This window comes from Aphelocoma coerulescens, unplaced genomic scaffold, assembly GCF_041296385.1.
Source record: "Aphelocoma coerulescens isolate FSJ_1873_10779 unplaced genomic scaffold, UR_Acoe_1.0 HiC_scaffold_63, whole genome shotgun sequence".
NCBI lineage: Eukaryota > Metazoa > Chordata > Aves > Passeriformes > Corvidae > Aphelocoma > Aphelocoma coerulescens.
This window is the reverse complement of record NW_027183981.1, coordinates 951,421-970,502: the sequence shown is the minus strand read 5'-3', so window position 1 is coordinate 970,502 and position 19,082 is coordinate 951,421. Positions and strand designations below refer to the sequence as shown.

Sequence of the window (19,082 nt, the reverse complement as noted above, 5' to 3'; positions counted from 1 at the left end):
TCCTGATGTCCAGCCTGAACCTCCCCTGACCCAGCTTGGAGCTGTTTCCTCTTGTCCTGTCCCTGTTCCCTGGGAGCAGAGCCCGACCCCGCCGGCTGCCCCCTCCGGTCAGGGACTTGTGCAGAGCCACAAGGTCCCCCCTGAGCCTCCTTTGCTCCAGGCTGAGCCCCTTTCCCAGCTCCCTCAGCCGCTCCTGGGGCTCCAGACCCTTCCCAGCTCCATTCCCAGTTCTGGACACATGTAAAGCCTTGATCCCTGCTCAGCAAGTTTATTTTAAAGGTACTTTATATTTAAGGTACTATTTTTTGCTGAGGTGGCACAAAGAACTCAACAAAAATTCCCAGGAGTTTAAAAAACCAACTTTACTAGCAAACTTTAGAAGATCAGGAATTTGGCAACATTTAAAACCAACATTCAGTCCAAATAACGCATTTCACAGAGCACTGACTGGGCAAACTACCCATCGAACCTCAATTACCCACGCTTCAAGAAGAGGAAATAGGGAGTAGAAAAGGAGAAGAAGAGAGAAAAAGGAAAAGAGGAAACCAAGATACAGCTACTGCCTTGGATCCAGCGTGGGCTCAGCTGCTGTAAAATCCAAGGACAACAGGGACATGCCCACAGGTTTCTGGGGCAAGGGGTTTTATCTGCTCTGGCCTCCTGTGGCCACCTCTTCCCCCAGGTGGGGCTTCTGGTCATCTGGTCACTCTGGGGGGTCGATTGGGGTCCAGGGCTGGCTGTGCGGCAGTGCTTATCCCTCACTCCAACCCCTCCATGTCTTTTTCGGTAGAGAGGTTAATTAGGCAGAAGTGAAGGACGGGTGCTTAAAGAGCGCTCGGTGCAGGGCCTCCCCATTCATTAACCCTGGAGGGGTTAACGAGCTTCCGAGGGGGGTAACCCCACCTTGTTGGGGTTAATTAGCCCTGGGGGGTTAATGAGCTGGGGACATTAATTAGCCCAGTAGGGTATAATTTGGCCCAGGGGAGTTAACTGTGTCCCTACTGGGAGGGGGTGGGGCGTGCATTGTTACCTGTACACCCCGGGCCCCTCCCCCACTGCTGACCCCTTCCCCCAGAGACCCGCAAGAGAGGGCAGGAGGCTCCTCTCCCACGTCCAGGACCCTTCTGGAGAGGCGGAGGGTCAGGGTGGTTGATCTGCCCCCTCCCCCACACTTTTCCCAGGGCTTTCCAGTAAAAGCAGTGAAGAAAAACAGGCAGAATCGTTGTGGCGGGGGAGGGGCTTTAGAACGTTTTATTGGGGTGGGGGATGGGTTTGAAATGCCTTCGGAGGGGAGGGAAGGGGCCCAGAACCAGAACGGTTTCCAGGTTGGGAGAGGGAAGGGGCAGGTCAGGAGGGTGGGTCTCCCCCTTCGGGGGTTTCTCCACTTGGGGGGCTCCCCTCTCCCTCCCGCTGCCCTCCCCCTTCCTCCTCCTCTTCTCCCTCCCGCTCCTCCTCCTGCTCCATCCGCTCCCGGTAGTTCCTCCTGAAGAAGCCGCACTGTGGAGGAGGGGTGGGTAAGAATGGGGGAGGGACCCCAAGAGTGGGGTTCACCCCTCCCCCCATCGCAAAACTCCCCCCCACCTTGGCGAGGCCGAGGGAGATGAGGAGGAGGAGGAGGAGCCCCCCCACCCCTCCTCCCATGTAGACGGGGAGGGGATCGACTTCCCACAGCAGCTCCACCTTGGTCACTCCCTAAAACGAGCGGGCATGGGGGAGGGGCTGCCCCAACTTCCAGGGCAGCCGCTCCCCACCCATTACCAGCACACGCCAGAGCTGGGGCGCGGCCTCCACACACGGCCCCCTTCCCCCCTGCCCATCCCAGAGCCCGCCCCTCGCCCCATTACCTGCGCTCGGAGAAGTTGGGGCGCGGCCGCCAGAAGGGGCAGGGGCATCGTGAACCAGAGGGCGGAGCAAAACTGGGAGTGGGCGGGTCCCTGCGGTGGGGGAGGGGTCAGAGGGGTGGGGCTGTGGGAGTGGGGGAAGGGCTACAGGAGGACGGACGGGCGGGGAGGGGTACCTGGCTGTGGGGGAGGGGCTGCAGGACAGCGCTGGCCGTGATCCTTGCGGGGTTCGCCGGGGTCAGGAGAGTCGGGGGGCAGCGGAACAGCTGGAGGGGCGTGGAGCAGGCCTGGGGGGGAGGGGTGGGGCCCTGAGTCAGAGCCCAGCCAGTGCCCCACAAGTGTCGGGCCGCCAGAACACCTCCACTAGATCCCCCTGCCCCTGAGCATCCCCCCGCACCCTGCGATCAGAGTCCCCAGCCTCCCCCCTCACCTGGGCGATGCTCTTGTTCAGCTCCTGACCCACAGAGTCTCCCAGCTCCAGCTCCAGCTCCACAGCCACACAGGGGCCCCCTGGTTCCTATGGGGCAGTGGGTGAGTTTGGGGATAGGGGATCACTAGGGACAGGGGGGAGTGGGGGGAGAGGGGGTCATTTGAGGGCAGGAGGTATTTTTGGGGCAGGAGGTCATTTAGGGGGTGGGGGGTCACAGGGGGCAGGGGGGAGAGTGGGGATCAGAAGGGAGTTCTGCCCCCTGTATTTGGGGGAAGGGCTCTGGGGAGTGCTATTGGGCAGAGGCCCCCACTCACCACTTGCACTTGGGAGGCAGCCACGGCCACGCCGTGGGGCAGCACATGGGGCAGGAGGACAAAGGGTGTCACCTGTGGTTTAGGGCTGCCCTGGGGGGGTGGCCAGAGAAGCTCCACCTGTGGGGCAGAATTGGGGGTCAGGGCTGTGGGGCAGCCGGATGGGGGGGAGTCACTTAGGGGGTTCACCTGATAGTGGTGCTGCACCGTCTTGTTGTGGGCCTGGGGAGGGGTGAAGTTTAGGTGGTGGGTGGAATCTTCTTGCCTGTGTGTGGGGTGGGAGGATCAGTGGGGCCCGGCTGCCTGGGTCCCCCCCGAATCCATGGAGCAGGAATGTGTGGGGCTTACCAGGAGGCCACAAGGTCAAGGGCAAAGTGGACAGGGATGTCCCAGGAGTCCATGTTGTCCCCGAGGGTGATGTTGGGCTCGTTATTGCTGTGGGGCAGGTGAGATCCACAGACATCACCTCCGTGCCCAACAGCGCCCCACAGACCCCTCCCCACCCCATGGACCCCACCTGCTCACAGTTGCGGTCAGCCTCAGGGATTGTCCCCATGAGGCATTTTGCTGAAGGTCAAAGGTCACCTCCACCAGCACCTGACATGGAGCAGAGTTGGGCTGTCTTGGGGGGCTGTCCCATAGCGACCTCTGCCCCCCAGCGCTGTCCCCCAGCTCTTACCTGCCAGCCAGAGCGGAGGACGGGGCAGCTGAGGTTGCAGGTGAGGCCCCATGGCTGCCCCTCGAAGCCCTGGGAGTCCCAGCAGTGGATGGGCATCGGCACCAGAGTCGAGGCCTGGGGGAGATATGGGGCTGGGATCTGAGGGGCTTGAACACCTGTGTCCTTCCCCACCCCATATTTTGGGGTCCCACATACCTGGCTGGCTCGGGCCCGCCGGAAAGAGACCCCCAGGAGGTGGTGCACTTGTAGGGCCACCCCATAGGCATCTTCCCCCCTGTTCTTCACATTCAACAGAACCCTCAGTTCGGCACTAGGGACCCCCAAAACAGCTGCACCCCTTGGCAGCACCTCGACCCCCAAGTCGGCTTCGCACACCTCGTCAGCCCCACAGTTCTGCTCAAAGGGGATCTATGGGGCAGGGAAGAAAGGGGGCATGTTAATTTTGGGGGACTCCACCACCCTCCCATTGCATCCCACATCCCAGCCCCACTGTGGTGTTACCTCAGCCCAGGTGGGGGCACTGCTGGGGGGCAGGATGTGCCCTGGTGGGTCCCTATGGGGCAAGGTGATGGTGACAGTGACACGGATTGGGGTGACGAAGTCCTCAAGGCAGGGCTGGAGCACAAGGGACAGAAAGTTGGAGGGCACCCCAGAAGTGGGGGACCGCACCCCCAGCCACACCCCAGAAATGTCAGTCCCCCACCCCCAAGGGTATGTCCCACCCCCCAAGTGCTGGTTCCCCTCTGCCCCCCAAGTGTGGGTTCTGGCCCCTTCCCAAAGGTGGATCCCACCCCCTAAGTGTCGGTCCTACCCCCACCACAAAATTGGATCCCACCCCCCAAGTGTGGGTCCTGCCCCATGTGGGTCCCTACCAGCACCCTCAGCGCCTCCTGCTGGCAACTCTGCCCTGGCTGCATCTCCCCGGCCCAGCTCTGCTGCCCCTCCCCAAAATGCCCTCGACCTTGTGCCCGCTGGGGGTCAACATCCGCCTGGAACATCACCGGGGTCACCAGGTCACCTAGAGATCAAGATTGAGGCAAAAGGTCAGCGGTTGCCGCAGCACCTCCTGGAGGCCCTCGCGTGCACCCCTCCCCGGACCTGGGGGGTGCAGGCAGACGCGGAGGGTCACAGCGCTGGCGGTGACATTGGAACAGTCGACCCAGCGGGTCGGGATCACAGGGGGTTCAAAGGTCAGGTGGGGGGTGACCCTCAGCACTGGGCGGGACCTGCAAGGGAAAAGACGTGAGGGAGGGGACACATCAGGGGTGGCACTGGTTGTGTCACCACCTCCCTCTCCCCCCATGTCCCCCGGTGTCCCTCCCTCTGGACCCACTCCCAAGTTCTCATCCCCACTCCCATGTCCCCATCTCTGCCCCTGTCTACCCATGTTCCTGTTCCCACCCCATCTCCATGTCCCCATCTCCACCCCTAACGTACCCATCCCCATGTTCCTGTCCCCATCACCTTCCCTGTTTCCACCCCAATGTTCTCATCCTCGACTGTGTCCCCATCCCATTGTCACCATCCACGTCCCCATGACTTGTCCCTTGTCCCATGTCTCCACCCCCATATTCCCATCTCCATAAAACCATCACCATCTGTGTCCCCACCCACAATGTCCTTCCCTACTCCTTCTCCATACTCACATCCTCATCACTGTCTTTGTGTCCCCACCCATGTCCCCCTTTCCATCCCCATGTTCTTGTCCCCAGCCCTGGGCCCCCATCACTCTTCCCACAACTTCAACCTCATGTCCCCATCACCATCCCTGTCCCTACCCACATATCCCCATTTCCTCACCCTCACCCCTGTGTCCCCCATGACCCCCCATGTCACCTCATTACCACGACGTGTCCCTCCATCCCCACTGCCATATCTACCAGTCCATCCCCTGTGAGGTCCAGGCCACCAGCAACCGCCTGCCCGAAAAAACGCCCCAGGGCCACCACTTTCCCCTGCAACCTCTGGGGGGGAGGGGACACTCTTAGCCACCTGATGTCCCCTGCCCCGCAGGGGGCAGGTCTGCTCCCCCTCATTCCCCAGGTCCTACCTGTCGGGGGAAGGGCTCCACTCCCCCAGGGCACCCCCAAAAGATGTAAACAGCCCCACATTCCTCGTCCTCGAGGGGGGCTCCCACGGCCACCTCGGGCAGGTTGTCACCATCCAGGTCTCCCAGAGTGGCCAAGGATGCCCCAAAACGGCCCAAGGGGTGACCTGAGGCACCCCAAAGCTCCCCAGAGGGATGCAGGGCATCCTGGGGGAACAAGGACATTGTGGGAGTCAACCCCAGTCCCATGGACCTCAGATTGGGGTAACCCTGGCCCCCACCTTTAGGTTACCCTTCATCACCCCTGTTCCATGGACCTTGGGTCAGGGTCACCATAGTCACCCTATGACCTCGAGTTTCGGTCATGCTGGTCACCCCATTGTCCCCAAGCTGGTGGCACCATGTTGACCCCATGCTTTTGGTTTGGGGTCACCCTGGCCACCTCATGACCCTGGTAACCCTGGGTTGGTGTCACCACTGGTCACTCCAGTCCCATGTTCCTAAGACTGGGGTGATCAGGGTGTCACCCTGGTCAGCCCCATCCCATGGTCCTTGGCTTGAGGCCACCATAGTCACCCAATATCCCTGGGTTGGTGTCCCCCCATAGCAACGTGCCCCCCACTTTTTGTGCTCCCAGGTGGTGGCCCCAGGGGCAGTGCCCCCCTTACCTCCTTCCACGTGTACACATGCACCCGTCCTCCCCGCCGCCCATCGTAGTGGCTGGGGGCCCCCACCAGCAATGCCACTGTCACCCCACCCTGGTCCAGCGTGCAGAGGGTGGCCCCAAAATAGGACCCCACCTGTGGGGAGACATCTGTGTCACTGGGTAGGCACATCCATGGGGACCTCCCCAAAGTAGGACCCCACCTGCAGGGTGACATGTGTTGCCTGGGAGAGGGTGGGGACACCCACGGGACCCCTCCCCCACGGCACAGAGGGTTGCCCTGAATTAGGACCTCACCTGTGCGAGGACATCTGTGTCACCTGGGGGAAGTGGGGACACTCAAGGGACCCTGTCCCCACCATACCTGCTCCCCAACGAGGGTCTGCAGCACTTGCCAGTCCCCAGTAGCTCTGGACACCTCGAAGAGGACCATTCCCCCCACGTGGAGGTGACGGGGTGCCCCTGCAGCCACCAGCACCCGGGCAGGGATGTGCAGCCCAACCACCGAGTAGCCTGGGGGAGGAAGGGTTACCAGGGTCAACCTGGTTCCCAAGATGGGGGACACCTTGGCCACCCCATGTCCCTGGATTGGGGTCACCAGGGTCAAGGTGGTCACCAAGGTGTGCTGACCTGGTCACTCTGTGCTTTGGGATGGAGTCACCATGGTCACCCTGGGTTGGGGTCACCATGATGACCTGGTTCTCAAGCTGGGGTCACCTGAGTCTCCCCACAGCCCTGAGATGCCACCATGGTCAACCTGGTCCGTGGTTGGGTCCTGACCCACCACCATGATTCCACCCAGCTTGCCCCTCCCCCAGGATCTGGATCTGGATCTGGATCTGGATCTCGATCTCCCTCCCACCTCCCCCCCTCACTAACTCCTCTTCCCCTCATCTATTATCCCTCCTCCATCCATGTAACCCCTCCCCCCTAATTAACACTTCTCACCCAGGTATCCCTCAGAACCGCTCTTGTTCAGGTGGGGGTTGGGCACGAAGGTCTCATTCTCTTGCAGCTCCAGCAGCCCCCCCGCCCCGTTATCGGCCCCCACCGCCCCCGTCACCCGCCGGCCCTGGGGGGAGGGAAGACCACATGAGCACGAGGAACCCCCACCCCCACCCTGACACTCAACCTCCTTGCCCCCTTCCCACCTGGATGACATCAACACTGATCCCGCTGGAGCTCATCTCCAGGTGAAAGCTGTGCAGTTGGGTGGTACCTGGAGGGGAGAGGAGAGAAAGGACTGGGAGTGTTGGAGATGGATGTGGGGGAGGTATTAATTAGGGTGAGGGAGGGGTTAATTGGGGTGGGGTGCATGCCCCAGCTGGTTTTGGGTCCCCTCCATGTCACAGCTGTGTTACGGGGGGGAGACATTAATTGGGAGTGGAAGCAGGGTGGGGTACCCTGAATGTTGGCTGGGTGGGGTGGGGGAGGGGTGGTGTTGGGGTACCCTCGATGTCATAGAGCCGCGCCTGCAGCTCCTGGAAGAGGCTCTGGAGCTGCTCGAAGCTCTTGAGCACCTGCACGAAGCCAGGCCCGGAGGCAAATTGCTGCAGGTACAGCTGCGTGTTGGGGCTGTTGAAGTTATTCCCCACCTGGCCGGGGGAGACACCGGGTGTTACTGGGACAGGGGGGCCATTGCACATTCCCTCCATCTGCCACGCCCTCAGGATGAGCAGCCATGGCCGCGCCCACCCAGGGCCGTGCCCACCATGATGACACCCACCCAACAGCCATTCTGCCACACCCAAACCCTCAAATGGTCACGCCCATAACCCACACCCGCCTACACCCACTCATGGCCACGCCCCCTCCAGCCACACCCACCATTACAACCCATTGCCACTCCCACCACTGGTCGTGCCCCCTCTGACCACCCCGTGACCACGCCCGCCCCCCCCCCCCCAGCTACTCACGGTGATGCCCACCTGTGACCACATCCGCACGACGGCCAGGCCCGCACCACCCCCAGCCCCACCGTGACCGCGCCCGCCATGCCCCGCTCTGCCCGGTCCGCCGTGCCCCCACCCTCGTGGCCACGCCCGCCCCGGCCCCGCCCACCCCGATGACGTAGCGGTGGATGCCGCGCTCCTCGGCCGCGCGCACGCTGCTCTCGGTGTCGCTGTCGGTGGCGTCGCCGTCCGTGATCAGCACCAGCACCCGCCGCGCCGCCGGCCGCGCCCCCCCCCGCTCTGAGAACAGCTTCTGCCTGCACGGAGCGCCGTGGGTGCTGCAGGTGGGGCTGGGGGGCCACCGGCGGGCGCAGGGGGTCATTCTGGGAGCCCGGGGGGTAGCGGGGGTGAAGAGGGTGCAGCAGGGGAACAGGGGGGGTGCTGGGTGCTGGTGGGGAGCAGCTCAGGGTCAATAGTGGGGCACATGTGGGTGCTGGAGGGTGGCAGTGGGGTGCAGGGGGCACAAGGGTGGTTCCGGGGGGCAGAGTGGGGTGCTATGAGTGTGGTGCCCTGCCGTGGGGTGGCAATGGGGCACAGGGGTGGCATTAGGAGGGCGCTGGGGTGGCAGTAGGGTGGCAGGGGATTCAGTGGGGCAGCTGGGGTGCTGGAGGGTGGTGAGCAGGAGCAGAGGATGGTGTGGGGCAGCAGTGGGGCATAAGGGGTGGCTGTGGGGCAGCTGAGGGGCAGCTATGGGGTGCAGTGGGGCAGGCCATGTCTTACACAACAAAGCCGATGGCAGCAAAGGTGTCAGTGAGGCCCCCGCGCTGTCTCAGCCCCCGCAGCAGCTCCCGAGGCCGCGGCTTGGCCACAAATTCCTCCAGCGTGAACACAGTCTGCACCCCATCCGAGAACTGCACCGCCCCGAACTGCCCACGTGGAGCACTGTCAGCGCCCACCCCGCCGGGGCCGTGGGCCCAGAGCCCCCCATAGTCTCCTACTGCCCCTGAACCCCTATAGTGTTCCCTATAGCCCTCACGGTCCCCATTCCCCCATAATGTTCCCTATAGCCCCTAGCCCCCTGTTGTACCCCCATCCCCCACAGTGTTCCCTATAGCCCTCATCTCCCATAGTGCTCCTACAGCCCCTGTACTCCTCCCACTTCCCCCTCTGTAACACCCCCAGCACTCCCACCCCCCTGCACCCCCCACAGCCCTCCCGGGCGTACATGGATGGAGGTGTTCTCTAGCTTCTCCATCACGTCCACCATGAAGTCCCGGATGGCCCCAAACTGGGAGGGGCTCATGCTGCTGGAGCCGTCGAACAGGAACACCAGGTCCACCGGGGCCCGCTGGCAGCCTGGGGTCATGGGGGGGTCACTGGGGGTGTCACCACTGGGGAGGGGGGGAGGGCCACGGGGAATGGCTCAGTGGCCCCAGCGGTCAGCCAGGGCCATCCTGGGTCCATGATGGCCTCCATGGGTCAACCATGGTCTCTATGTGTCAGTCCTGGGTCAGCCATGGGTCAAGCCCCAAGGTCAATCATCATGGCCACCATGGGTCAGCCATGGGTTCACCACACTCTCCATGGGTTGGGGGCCATCTCTGGGGTGGCCCCTCACCTTGGTGTCCGGGCATCAGCTCCTGCTGCAGTCTCAGCTGAGGGTCGAGCAGGAGGCAGACCCCGCTCACGTACATGTTGCGGTCGCAGACGTGGGTGAAGCCCGGGCCACAGGCCTGGGGAGTGGCGAGAAAAAAGCTGAGGCTGGGGCTGAGGGTGGGGCTGAGAGGGGAAGGGGCGGGAGGACTGTTGGACTCACGATGGTGCCGTCGCCGTCCCGGGCCAAGGCCATTCCTATGTGTGTCCGGGTGCTATTCCCTGGGGACAGCTCTTAATCCTAATCCCACCCCAATCGCACCCTAACCCTGCCTTGATCCTGCCCTAATCCCACCCCTCTCCATTTTAAATCACACCCCGTGCAATCCCAGCTCCAGCACCCATTCTAACCCTGCCCTAATCTCACACTAATCTTGCTCCCACTCTAATCCTGCTCTCACTCTAATCCCACCCCTAAAACCACCCTACCCTCCACGCACACCCACCCCTACCACGATCTCACCCTAATCCCACCTCCATTCTAATCCCATCCCCAAATCCTTTCTACCCCAACCCTAATTCCATCCCAATCCCACCCCACTCCCACTTCACCCCAATCCTGCCCTAATCCCACCCCTAAAATACACCTGCACCCCCATGCACCCTCACCCACCCCCACCCTAATCTCACTCAAATCCACCCTAATTCCACTTCAATCCTACTTCTAATGCTACTGCATCCCCCATGCCCACCCCTACTTCCACCCCAATCCCTCCTAATCCCGCCATTCCCACCTTCCAGCTCCACCTCCTGGCACTCTCCACTCTGCACCACACAATGGAACAGCCGCCCCCCATCTCCGACCTCTGATGGGGCCCCCACCAGCACCCTGGGGAGAGAGGTTTATTTCAGCCACCTGGGATCCCCAGGTGCTGAAATATCCCGGGGCCCTGGGAGGGGCCCCACAATTGGGGTGACTCAGATGTCCAGGGCCCCCATCTCCTACCGGGCCCCGTCCAGCGGCAGCACTTGGTGCCCGAAACTCCGGCTCCCACCAATGGTCAGGACCCGATGTGGGGCCGGGTGGATGCTGAAGGCTCCGATGTGGGGCAGCTCTATAGGGCAGAGAGGGGGATGGGTGAGAGACAGCCCCTTGCCCCACACAATTCCCCCAGACTGACACAGCGAGGGGACCTAGGTGTCCAGGACCCATGAGTGGGGGGACCCAAGTCTGGGACCCATAAATTAAGGGTCCCAGGTCTCTGAGCCCCACAAGATGAGGGGAACCCAGCATCCGCTTCTCATGGCGCCAATATGGGGCCCTACTTCCTTCCCCGAGCGTGGGAAGGATCTGGGCATGCAAGTGCTCCTCCCCCACCCACAGTTGGTCAGGGACCTTCATCTCCCACCTGCTGTGGGACAGGAACCGCCTTTCCCCCCCTCCATGGGTCAGGGCCCCAAGTCCCCCCATACCGGCCACCAGAGCCCCGATGATGATGCCAACGATGTGCCCCAGAGCCGCCATGCTGTCACCACTCTGGTGTCACCGCACGCCCCGGATTTCCTGTGACAAATGGGTGAAAAACATCCCACACAGAATGCAGGGCCCCAGGCAGACAGAGCTCGGGGGGGGGGATGGGAGGGGGGACAGAAAACTGGGGGATACAGAAACGGGGGGGGGAGACAGATCTGGGGGGGGCAGGCATCTGAGACCCAGAACTGGGGGTCCCCAGGCAGCCAGGACTTACCTGTCACCACTGGGGGGGGTCAGCAAGGGCTGTTGCTGTAGGGGGGGTTGGGTTGGGTTATGCCAGGGGTTGTATCGGGTGTTGGGATTGAGCTGGGGGTCACGCTGGCAGTTGAGCTGGGAATGACTGGGGGTCATGCTGAGGGGTGTGAGGGGGGTTGGGGGCTTGTGGGGGGTGACCCCAGCCAGATGCCAGGTGCTCCCAAAATCACTCTGTCACTCGCCTCCTCACTTGGACAAGGGAGAGAAAATAGAATGTGCATTCCAGTGCTGGGACGGGGAGGAGGGATTTGAGTTTGGGGTTGGGATATGTGGGGTGATAGAGGAGCAGGAATTGGGCTTTGAGAGAACAGGCCAGGCTGTGGGAAACTTTGAGGCATCAGCGAACTGTAAGGTAACCACAGATTGGTGTTTGAAGCAGCAACCAGTCAGGGCAGGGAGACATCAGTAAATCTTGGCACAACCTGTGGTCAGAGAGATTTGGGAAGCAGCAGATGGTTAAAGTGTGCAGAGAAACAGCACAACCATAGGGCAGTGTAGGACAGTCTTTGGCAGGGACAACCAAGGGCCTTGGTGGGGCTGGGCACCCCCACATTTTCCAGCTGTAACAAGTACCTCTGACTCCTGCTTTACCAGAACCCAGGGATGGTCTCCTTTCCTGGTCATGGCCTCATTGGGCTCTTCAGTGATGACCCTGAGTGGGACCAGTCAAATCCTCAGAGTCTTGGGGGTTGTTGCTGACTTTGACTTCTCAGGAGTTGCAGCTTCCCAAACGTGCAGTTCAGGGATTTTGCACCACAGGGTGCAGGAACATGCCAAGTGCCTGAACAAGCCTCAGCTCCAGGTGTGATTTCCTCGGTTCCCCAGTTCTCATGCAGTTAATTAGAGCAGTTTCACAAGTGCTGTCAGAGTGAAAAACTGTGAAATTAAATTACAAGAAAGCATTTTTCTAGTTTTTCTGCCTACAGAATATGTATTATCCAGAGCTTCTGATTGAAGCATTTCTTAATGAAGTATGAACATAGAGCAAAGACCAGAGCTGTGGGGAATTTTTAGTTTACCCCTTCAGGTGAATTGAACACATGTTTTTGCTTAAATATAAACCCAAAAAAGCTCTCCCACAGAGCTTTGGGCAGTATCCTACCACCGTAAGCTGTTCTCCAAGGACTCTGCACAGATGTGACCAGAGCTGACCTCTCACAGACAGCTGCACCAGCTCAAGGCAGCTGAGTCCAGCCTTGGGCCCAGCCCCCAGCCCAGCTCTGCCGCCTGAGATGGCACTCGCCATCCAGGGGACAGACAGTGCTGTGGCTGTTCCTTATCACCAAGGGGATCTTCACTCCCTTACAGTCCTTCAGTCTGATAGGAAAGATGGGCACCCTTACAAATGACTCTGTGGTGAGGGTCTTTAGGAGGAATTGATATATAGAAAAGACTCCACTACTGGAATAAGCAGTAAAGTAGGTGTGTTTATTCCAGCGCTGGGACGCATGGGGGATAATTCCTCCAAAGCCATGCCTGCCGACAGTTGCATTCAGCTTGGTATTTATCGGGTTACAAGCTCCATATTCATTAAGTTTCCCAATACACCTATACATATTCATCTCCTAGCCCTGCCTAGCCTCACTTCGTATTAAAATGAGCCCAAAAGTAATTTACATCTTGGTTGCGCTTGCGCAGTGTCGTCTGGTGGTCGTGGGCAGGGGGCTCTGGGATGAAGTGAAGGGTCTCCTCATGGTGAACTTTCCACCTTTCCTCCCTGCCCATGCTCTTTATGTCCCTGGCCCAAGTCCAAACTTCAAGGCTGTTTTAAGTTAGTCTTAGGTTCGAAAACAGGATCTTTGGTCAAGAAGGTCAAGATTCCTTCCCTTTATCAATAGTCATATCTTCTCATTCTGCTTTGGTAGGCACAATAAGTGTTGAGCAAGCTGTATGCATTGTTTTTAACAGACAGCTTCTTAGCAAATCATTTAACCTCTGCTTCCCCCTCCTCCCCCTGGTTCAGAATGGGTGTTAATGTCTTCAAAATGGGTCTTAATTTCTCTAGGAACATCAAGCTGCACAAGTTTGTTAAAAACCCAAACAGTTTGAGCCAGACAGTTTGAGCTCCTGACCTTTAGGGTAATAGGACAAACGGGTCTGCACAAAATCTTTTGCAGAGCCCAGACAGCCTGAACTTCCAAACATTGGGGAAAACGGCAACACATGTTCAAGGGGGGATATGGGGTCAGTGGTTCGGGAAGGCTGTGCCTTCCTGGTACCTCAGCCGATGGGGAAAGGAAGAGAGCAACATGCGGCCGGGAGTTTAGGATAAAAGGAGACTGCGTCCTCCAAAATCTCGAGAGAGACCCCACGGGCGTGTGCCCCAGTGGACTCTCTCCCTTTATTCGAGTAAAGTTGCAGGACTCCTCTGTCTCCTTTGTGGACACTGGCTTTTCGTCATGTGGCTTCTCCACACAAGTCTCTGGCATTTATAGTTACAGCCTGTTTAAGCCTTTCCTCAGCTGGGCCTTCTCCATTCCAGGTTATTCCTTGGTCCTAAACTACCACAGCTGAGCAGTTACAACCAGAATTTCCCCTTCAGCTGTCCTGGCACACCCTGCTGCAAAGGCCAGGATGTGGCAGGAAGGCTTGCAGGGTCTCCGGACTGTGGAGAAGGACGTGCTCCAGAGCAGGGCTTCTCTGTCGCGCTGTCAGAGGGACGGGGCAGGACAGGGTGGCTCCTTCTCCCAGGGACAGCTGTGAAGTGTGAAGGTGGAAGTGCAGCCAGGGGTGCCCAGGGCTGTCCTGCAAAGCAGGGTCCCTATGCTCCAAAGCTCTGTGTGCCAGGGCAGAAACTCTGCTGCATGCCAGGGGCAGCTCTCAGCTTCCCCAGGGAGATCCCCACAGCACTGCTGGAGAGAGGCTGAAAGGTCCGGATCACCTCAGCACATTTCCAGAGGGGCTTTTCAAGTAGCGTATCAAGGTCAGGGCTACCCCTAAGGAAATGTACTTTCGGAAAGGTACTTCCTGGGGGTCTGTGCTTTCATCTTCCTACTGTGGTTGGGCAGCAAAGAGGGGCTGGTGTGTCTGTCAGTGGGTGCAACCACCAGCAAACATCAAACCAAGCAGCCAGAGAGTATAAAAAGAGGTCTGAGATCTAGTTAGTTTAGAGACCATAGGCCTGGATCAGATGTTGGAGAGCCCCAAGAGCCTGTGAGCTGGTTACTGGATGGACACTGTGACCTAAACACTCTTGGAGAAACTGAGGAGTCCTGTGAGGCAGGTAATGGGAATGCCTTAGGTCTGGACCTGGGGGTGAAGTTCCCATTGTGTGAGAGAGCAGCAGGAATGTCTGGGCACTGCTGGGATGGGAAGTGGGGCAGTCCACAGGAAACAGTAGCACAACAAGAGGGTTGGTGGGAGACATGCGCTGCGGACTTCCTGAGCAGGAAGAAGTCACTGGGGCCTTCTCCAACAACTGGAAGAAACCTCGCGTTTCCAGGTGCTAGTCCTCATGGGAGGCCTAAACTATCCCAGTATCTGATGAAGGGGTAATACACCAAGCCAGCCAGGAGGCTTTCGGAGCTTATTAAGAGTTTTTCTGACAAGGGTGACTGAAGAGCCAGTGACGGAGGGTGTCCTGCAGGGCATCACACTTAGAAACAAGGTCAGGACTGTAACAGTCAGGGGTGAGGAAGCAAAGGTGAGGGCTCTGGGAGAATGGAAAAAGGCAGAGTGCAGGACTTCAGGAGAATAGGCTTCAGCCTGCTTGGTGACCTGCTAAGAAGAATTCCAAGAGATATTGTCCTGCAGAGAAGAGGGAAGAACTATTTCATGTTCAAAAATCTTGTCTTTGAGCTCCAGAATACCTCGCCTTGTCACTCAGGAAGGTAAAAAACACTGTAGGAAGCTGGTATGGATGGGAAAGGAGCTGCTGATGAAAACCAAACATGAGGAGGAAGCACAGAAACAGTGGAAACAGCCTGCCAGCCTCAATGGTGCTGGAGAGAGTAATTTGTGTGTATGTGTTTGTCTGTGCAAAGGGAACTGGAGGGGAGAGGGGATGCCAGGGACAGCTTCTGGATAGATTGAGAGCCCAAGATCAGCTCCTGGAGAGATCCACACTCCCTGTGTGCCTATATATTTTCCACCAACAAAAGCAGTCCAACCCTCACTTCTCCTTAGTCCACTGACAGTGGTTTTCCTTGGCCTACAGACCTGCTGAGGTCCCTTCCAGGTGAGATTCTGGAGAGCTGCCCTGCAGAGAGAAGTGGGGCTTTGGGCTGATGGCAATATATGTCACCAGTGTGTCCTGGCAGCCCAAAGGGCCACTATGTCCTCGGGGGATCAGGCCCAGTGTCGCCAGCCAGGCCAGGGAGGGGATTGTCCTGCTCTGCTCTGCACTGGGGCAGACCCACCTCCAATCCTGGGGGCAGTTCTGGGTGACACAAGAAAAGAAGGACATCAAAGTACTAGTATGCATCCAGGGAAAGTGATCAAGATGGTGAAATGCCTCAAGTGCAAAACTTAGGAGGTGCAGCTGAGGTCACCTGGTTTTGTTCTGCTTGGAGAAGGGAAGGACAAGGGGTGACCCCACTGCAGTCAAAGGGGGCAGTCCATGTGGCGTGCTGGTCTCGTCTGGTCATCAGTGACAGGACACAAGGAAATGGAGTGAAATGGGGTCAGGGGAAGTTCAGAATGGACATTAGGAAAAGGTTCTTCACCCAGAGGCTGGTCAGGCACTGGAACAGGCTCCCCAGAGAAAGGGGCTGGGCATCAAGCCTGCCAAGGCTCAAGCAGTGCACAGGCAAAGCTCTTAGTCATATGATTTCATTTCAGGTTGTCCTGGAAGCAGCAGAGACTTAAGGATCTTTATGAGTCCCTTCCAAGTTGAGAGAGTCCTATGATCCTGTGATACTGGGTGCTATTGAAAGGACCAAGAAGGACAAGGTAAACAACAGGCATAGTCAACATGGGTTCACAAAGGGAAACTGCTGTTTACCAATTTGAGATATTCTATAATTCCCTGACTTGTTCCTTCAGATACCTCTCAGTTTGCCAGCTGTTGCAGGATGTTCTGCCCTGGAACATGGCCAAGTAACTCAGACAATGCCCTATTTACAAGGCTCTCAGTGGTGGACTGAGAGAGGGTGTCATGCTGGTTTTGGTGTTGAATTATGCTAAATCCAGTCTGGCACATCAACCCCAAAATTAACATCCTGATAGTGAGGCAAAGATTTGGCAGGTAAGCTGCTAAACTGACCCAGACACATATGACTGTCAGCCAATCCTTTACACCTTGAAAGTCCAGTCCTCTTTCATAGGGTTGGTTCTTCTGGAGCGTGTGGAGGTCTCTCCTTTGGGTGGGGACATCCCTCAAGGTCTGACCGAATGTGATTTTGTCCACAGTCATTGGTCTGGGTGAGCTACATCAATCTCTGCTTTAATAGCTAGCTTTAATATAATTAATTTGACTGCTTTGATATAGTGAACTATCCTATCCTATCCTATCCTATCCTATCCTATCCTATCCTATCCTATCCTATCCTATCCTATCCTATCCTATCCTATCCTATCCTAGTATTTTTATCTTTTTTACTACTTATATGTAGTAAATAATTCTCATAAAGATCTTTTTGTCTAATAATTTATCATAATAAATAATTAATTTTTATATAAATATATCTGGTTTGCCATCCTTAATCCTGCAGGACAGAGTTGTACACAGGTTCAATCACACCCCTATAATTCCTTAGATTTAAGGCATTGACAGCCTGGGGCTTGGATTGGATCTGGGAGGGCAACCTCCATCCTGCTGTTCTGCATTCCCAAAATCCTTGTTCCCAGTTTCCACTGTCCCTGACCACCAGATCCGCTCTGGGATCAGTTTCCCTGTGGGCACTTTCCTGCCCTCTCCCTGTGTTACTGGCACTGGAAATTGGGCATTTGGATCTTCATCCCATTTTCCCCTCCTTCTCCTCCCTATTATTATCGGGATCCTCTTTTCACCCTCTTTTCCCAGGCACTGGGACCCCCCTTTCTGGCCATCCCTGGTTTTCCAGCTCCTGCATCCCTCTTTCTTTGACTCCAGGACCCTCCTGCCCCACCTATCCCGGCCATCTTACCTCTCCCAGCCCCTGGATCCCCCCCTTCCTTGACGCTGGGATCACCCTGCACCCCCATTCCCGGGAACTGAGACACCCTTGCATGTGTCACTGCACTCCAAGTCCCCCCTCCCCCAGGATTTCAGTACCCCAAAACCACCTCAGAAATGGGGATACCTCAAGATCCCCTCAGAAAGTGGGTCCCCTGATGCCTTGAGAGGCCACTTAAAAACAGACTAGACAGGAGTAGGGGAATAAAGGTAGGTATTTATTTGAAAGGCCTTCAGAGGTACACCCTGGGGAGCCAGAGGCCACTGCTGAGATGGACCCCAAGATGGACTGTGGGTCACAAGTTCTTCACTCTTTTATAGGTTTGGTTCATTTGCATATCAGGGTGGATGCTCCAGTTAAAGCTTCAGTTAATGATGTGTTTTCCCCAAGCTTGCCCCCCCTTTAGAGGCTTTGGTTTATACTTTTTGGGCCTAGGACGGCCTGGGTGTCCTTGAAGAGCAGGCCTGGAGAGGCTTTGTTACATCTACCTAGCACGAGAGAGCAGAAGTCAACAGGCTACAAGAAACTTCAGAGTTACACACTAGGCAGTACAGGATTTGAAAAATATGAAAGTTAAAACCTAAAGCATCACCCCCTGACTTCATCATACCCAACCTTCAGCTCTTTTTTCAGACCCCATCCTACCCCTCCCAATTCCCATCCCAGCCCTCCTTGCGGTTTTGGGGGTTGTGAGATCAAGTAATTTTGGGGTGAGATTGAGTCGTTTTGAGGTGGGATTGAGCCTCTTTGGAGTGGGATTGAGTTGTTTTGAAGTGGCGGGTCAATCCATCTTTGGCTTTTGGAGTGCAAAGTTATGGAGAAAACTCCTCCAAATCCCCACAGAACACCTAAATCCTCCTGAGTATACTGCTGAATCCCCAATTCCCCCCCAAATCCAAGTGAAATGGTGAGGCTTTACATGTCTTTGTTCAATCTCTTCATTTTTACCATAATTTTGGGTGTTTTTAAGGGATGAAGATGGTTCAAAAGAAAATCATGGCCAAAATAAAAGGGTTTGTTGGCATTCTTTGAGTATCCATGGGGTTGGGTTGGGTGGGTGGAAGAGCCTTTTTTAGAGGGGTTTCCACCCCATTCTCTCCAAAATCTTGGTCTCTGCCCTAACCATCACCATTTGGCTGTGGAAGACACCAGTGGGCCAGAGAGAATTAAAATCATGGAACTATTAAGTTGGAAAAGACCTCGAAGATCATCTAGTGTTGCTGGATGTCACCAGAAGAAATGATTGGACAGAGCAGGTGAGATTTCTGGGGTCTAAAGTCAACAACTAACTTTTGGGGTATTTCCCATTTCTGAAAGGATTTTGGGATATCCCTGTTTCTGAGGTGGCTTTGGGGTACCCCCCAAATCTGAAAGGGGGGAACTAGGAGTGAGAAGACACCTGGCTCCAGTACTTGGGCATGCTTTGCTGGGGGGGGGCAGGTCTACAGAGGCAGTTTCAGTGAGAAGCTACCATAATCTTCCTCCATGTCTGGCAGAGCCAATCCCTAGCAGCTCCAAAGATAGATGTGCTGCTGGTCAAGGCTGGGCCAGTTAGAAATGGTGGTGACGCCTCTGTGATAACAGATGTAAGAAGGAAAAATAGTTGTTGCACAGCTGTAATTACAGCCAGAGAAGAGCAGGGTGAGAACATATGAGAGGAACAGCTCTGCAGACACCAAGGGGCAGTGGAGAAGGAGGGGCATGAGCTGCTCCAGGTGCTGGAACTGAGATTCCCTGGAGT

The 19,082-nt window shown here is 57.2% G+C and overlaps 1 protein-coding gene across 1 annotated transcript; it reads right to left on the bottom strand.

Moving 5' to 3' along the window:
• Window positions 1-347: 347 nt before the first annotated feature.
• Window positions 348-10,998, bottom strand: ITGAL (integrin subunit alpha L). The gene is made up of 29 exons (XM_068999898.1): window positions 10,931-10,998; window positions 10,464-10,572; window positions 10,252-10,346; window positions 9,681-9,739; window positions 9,483-9,597; window positions 9,090-9,220; window positions 8,645-8,790; window positions 8,034-8,181; window positions 7,423-7,567; window positions 7,124-7,191; window positions 6,921-7,044; window positions 6,337-6,485; window positions 5,977-6,108; window positions 5,312-5,515; window positions 5,098-5,225; window positions 4,360-4,487; window positions 4,134-4,279; window positions 3,763-3,876; window positions 3,457-3,669; window positions 3,262-3,375; window positions 3,100-3,179; window positions 2,931-3,017; window positions 2,772-2,847; window positions 2,586-2,702; window positions 2,272-2,358; window positions 2,018-2,128; window positions 1,845-1,934; window positions 1,582-1,692; window positions 348-1,497 (listed from the first exon to the last, which is right to left on the bottom strand). The coding sequence occupies exons 1-29, from the start codon at window positions 10,980-10,982 to the stop codon at window positions 1,348-1,350; spliced, it is 3,429 nt and encodes a 1,142-aa protein (XP_068855999.1). The 5' UTR covers window positions 10,983-10,998; the 3' UTR covers window positions 348-1,347.
• Between the last annotated feature and the right edge of the window lie 8,084 nt (window positions 10,999-19,082).

Coding starts and splice junctions, on each gene's coding strand:
- ITGAL (XM_068999898.1), bottom strand. CDS start 10,982: ATGGCGGCTCTGGGGCACATCGTTGGCATCATCATCGGGGCTCTGGTG. Junction 7,192..7,422: donor GCGGCTCTATGACATCGAGG/GTACCCCAACAC, acceptor TCTCCCCTCCAG/GTACCACCCAACTGCACAGC. Junction 2,359..2,585: donor CTGCCTCCCAAGTGCAAGTG/GTGAGTGGGGGC, acceptor ACTGCCCCATAG/GAACCAGGGGGCCCCTGTGT.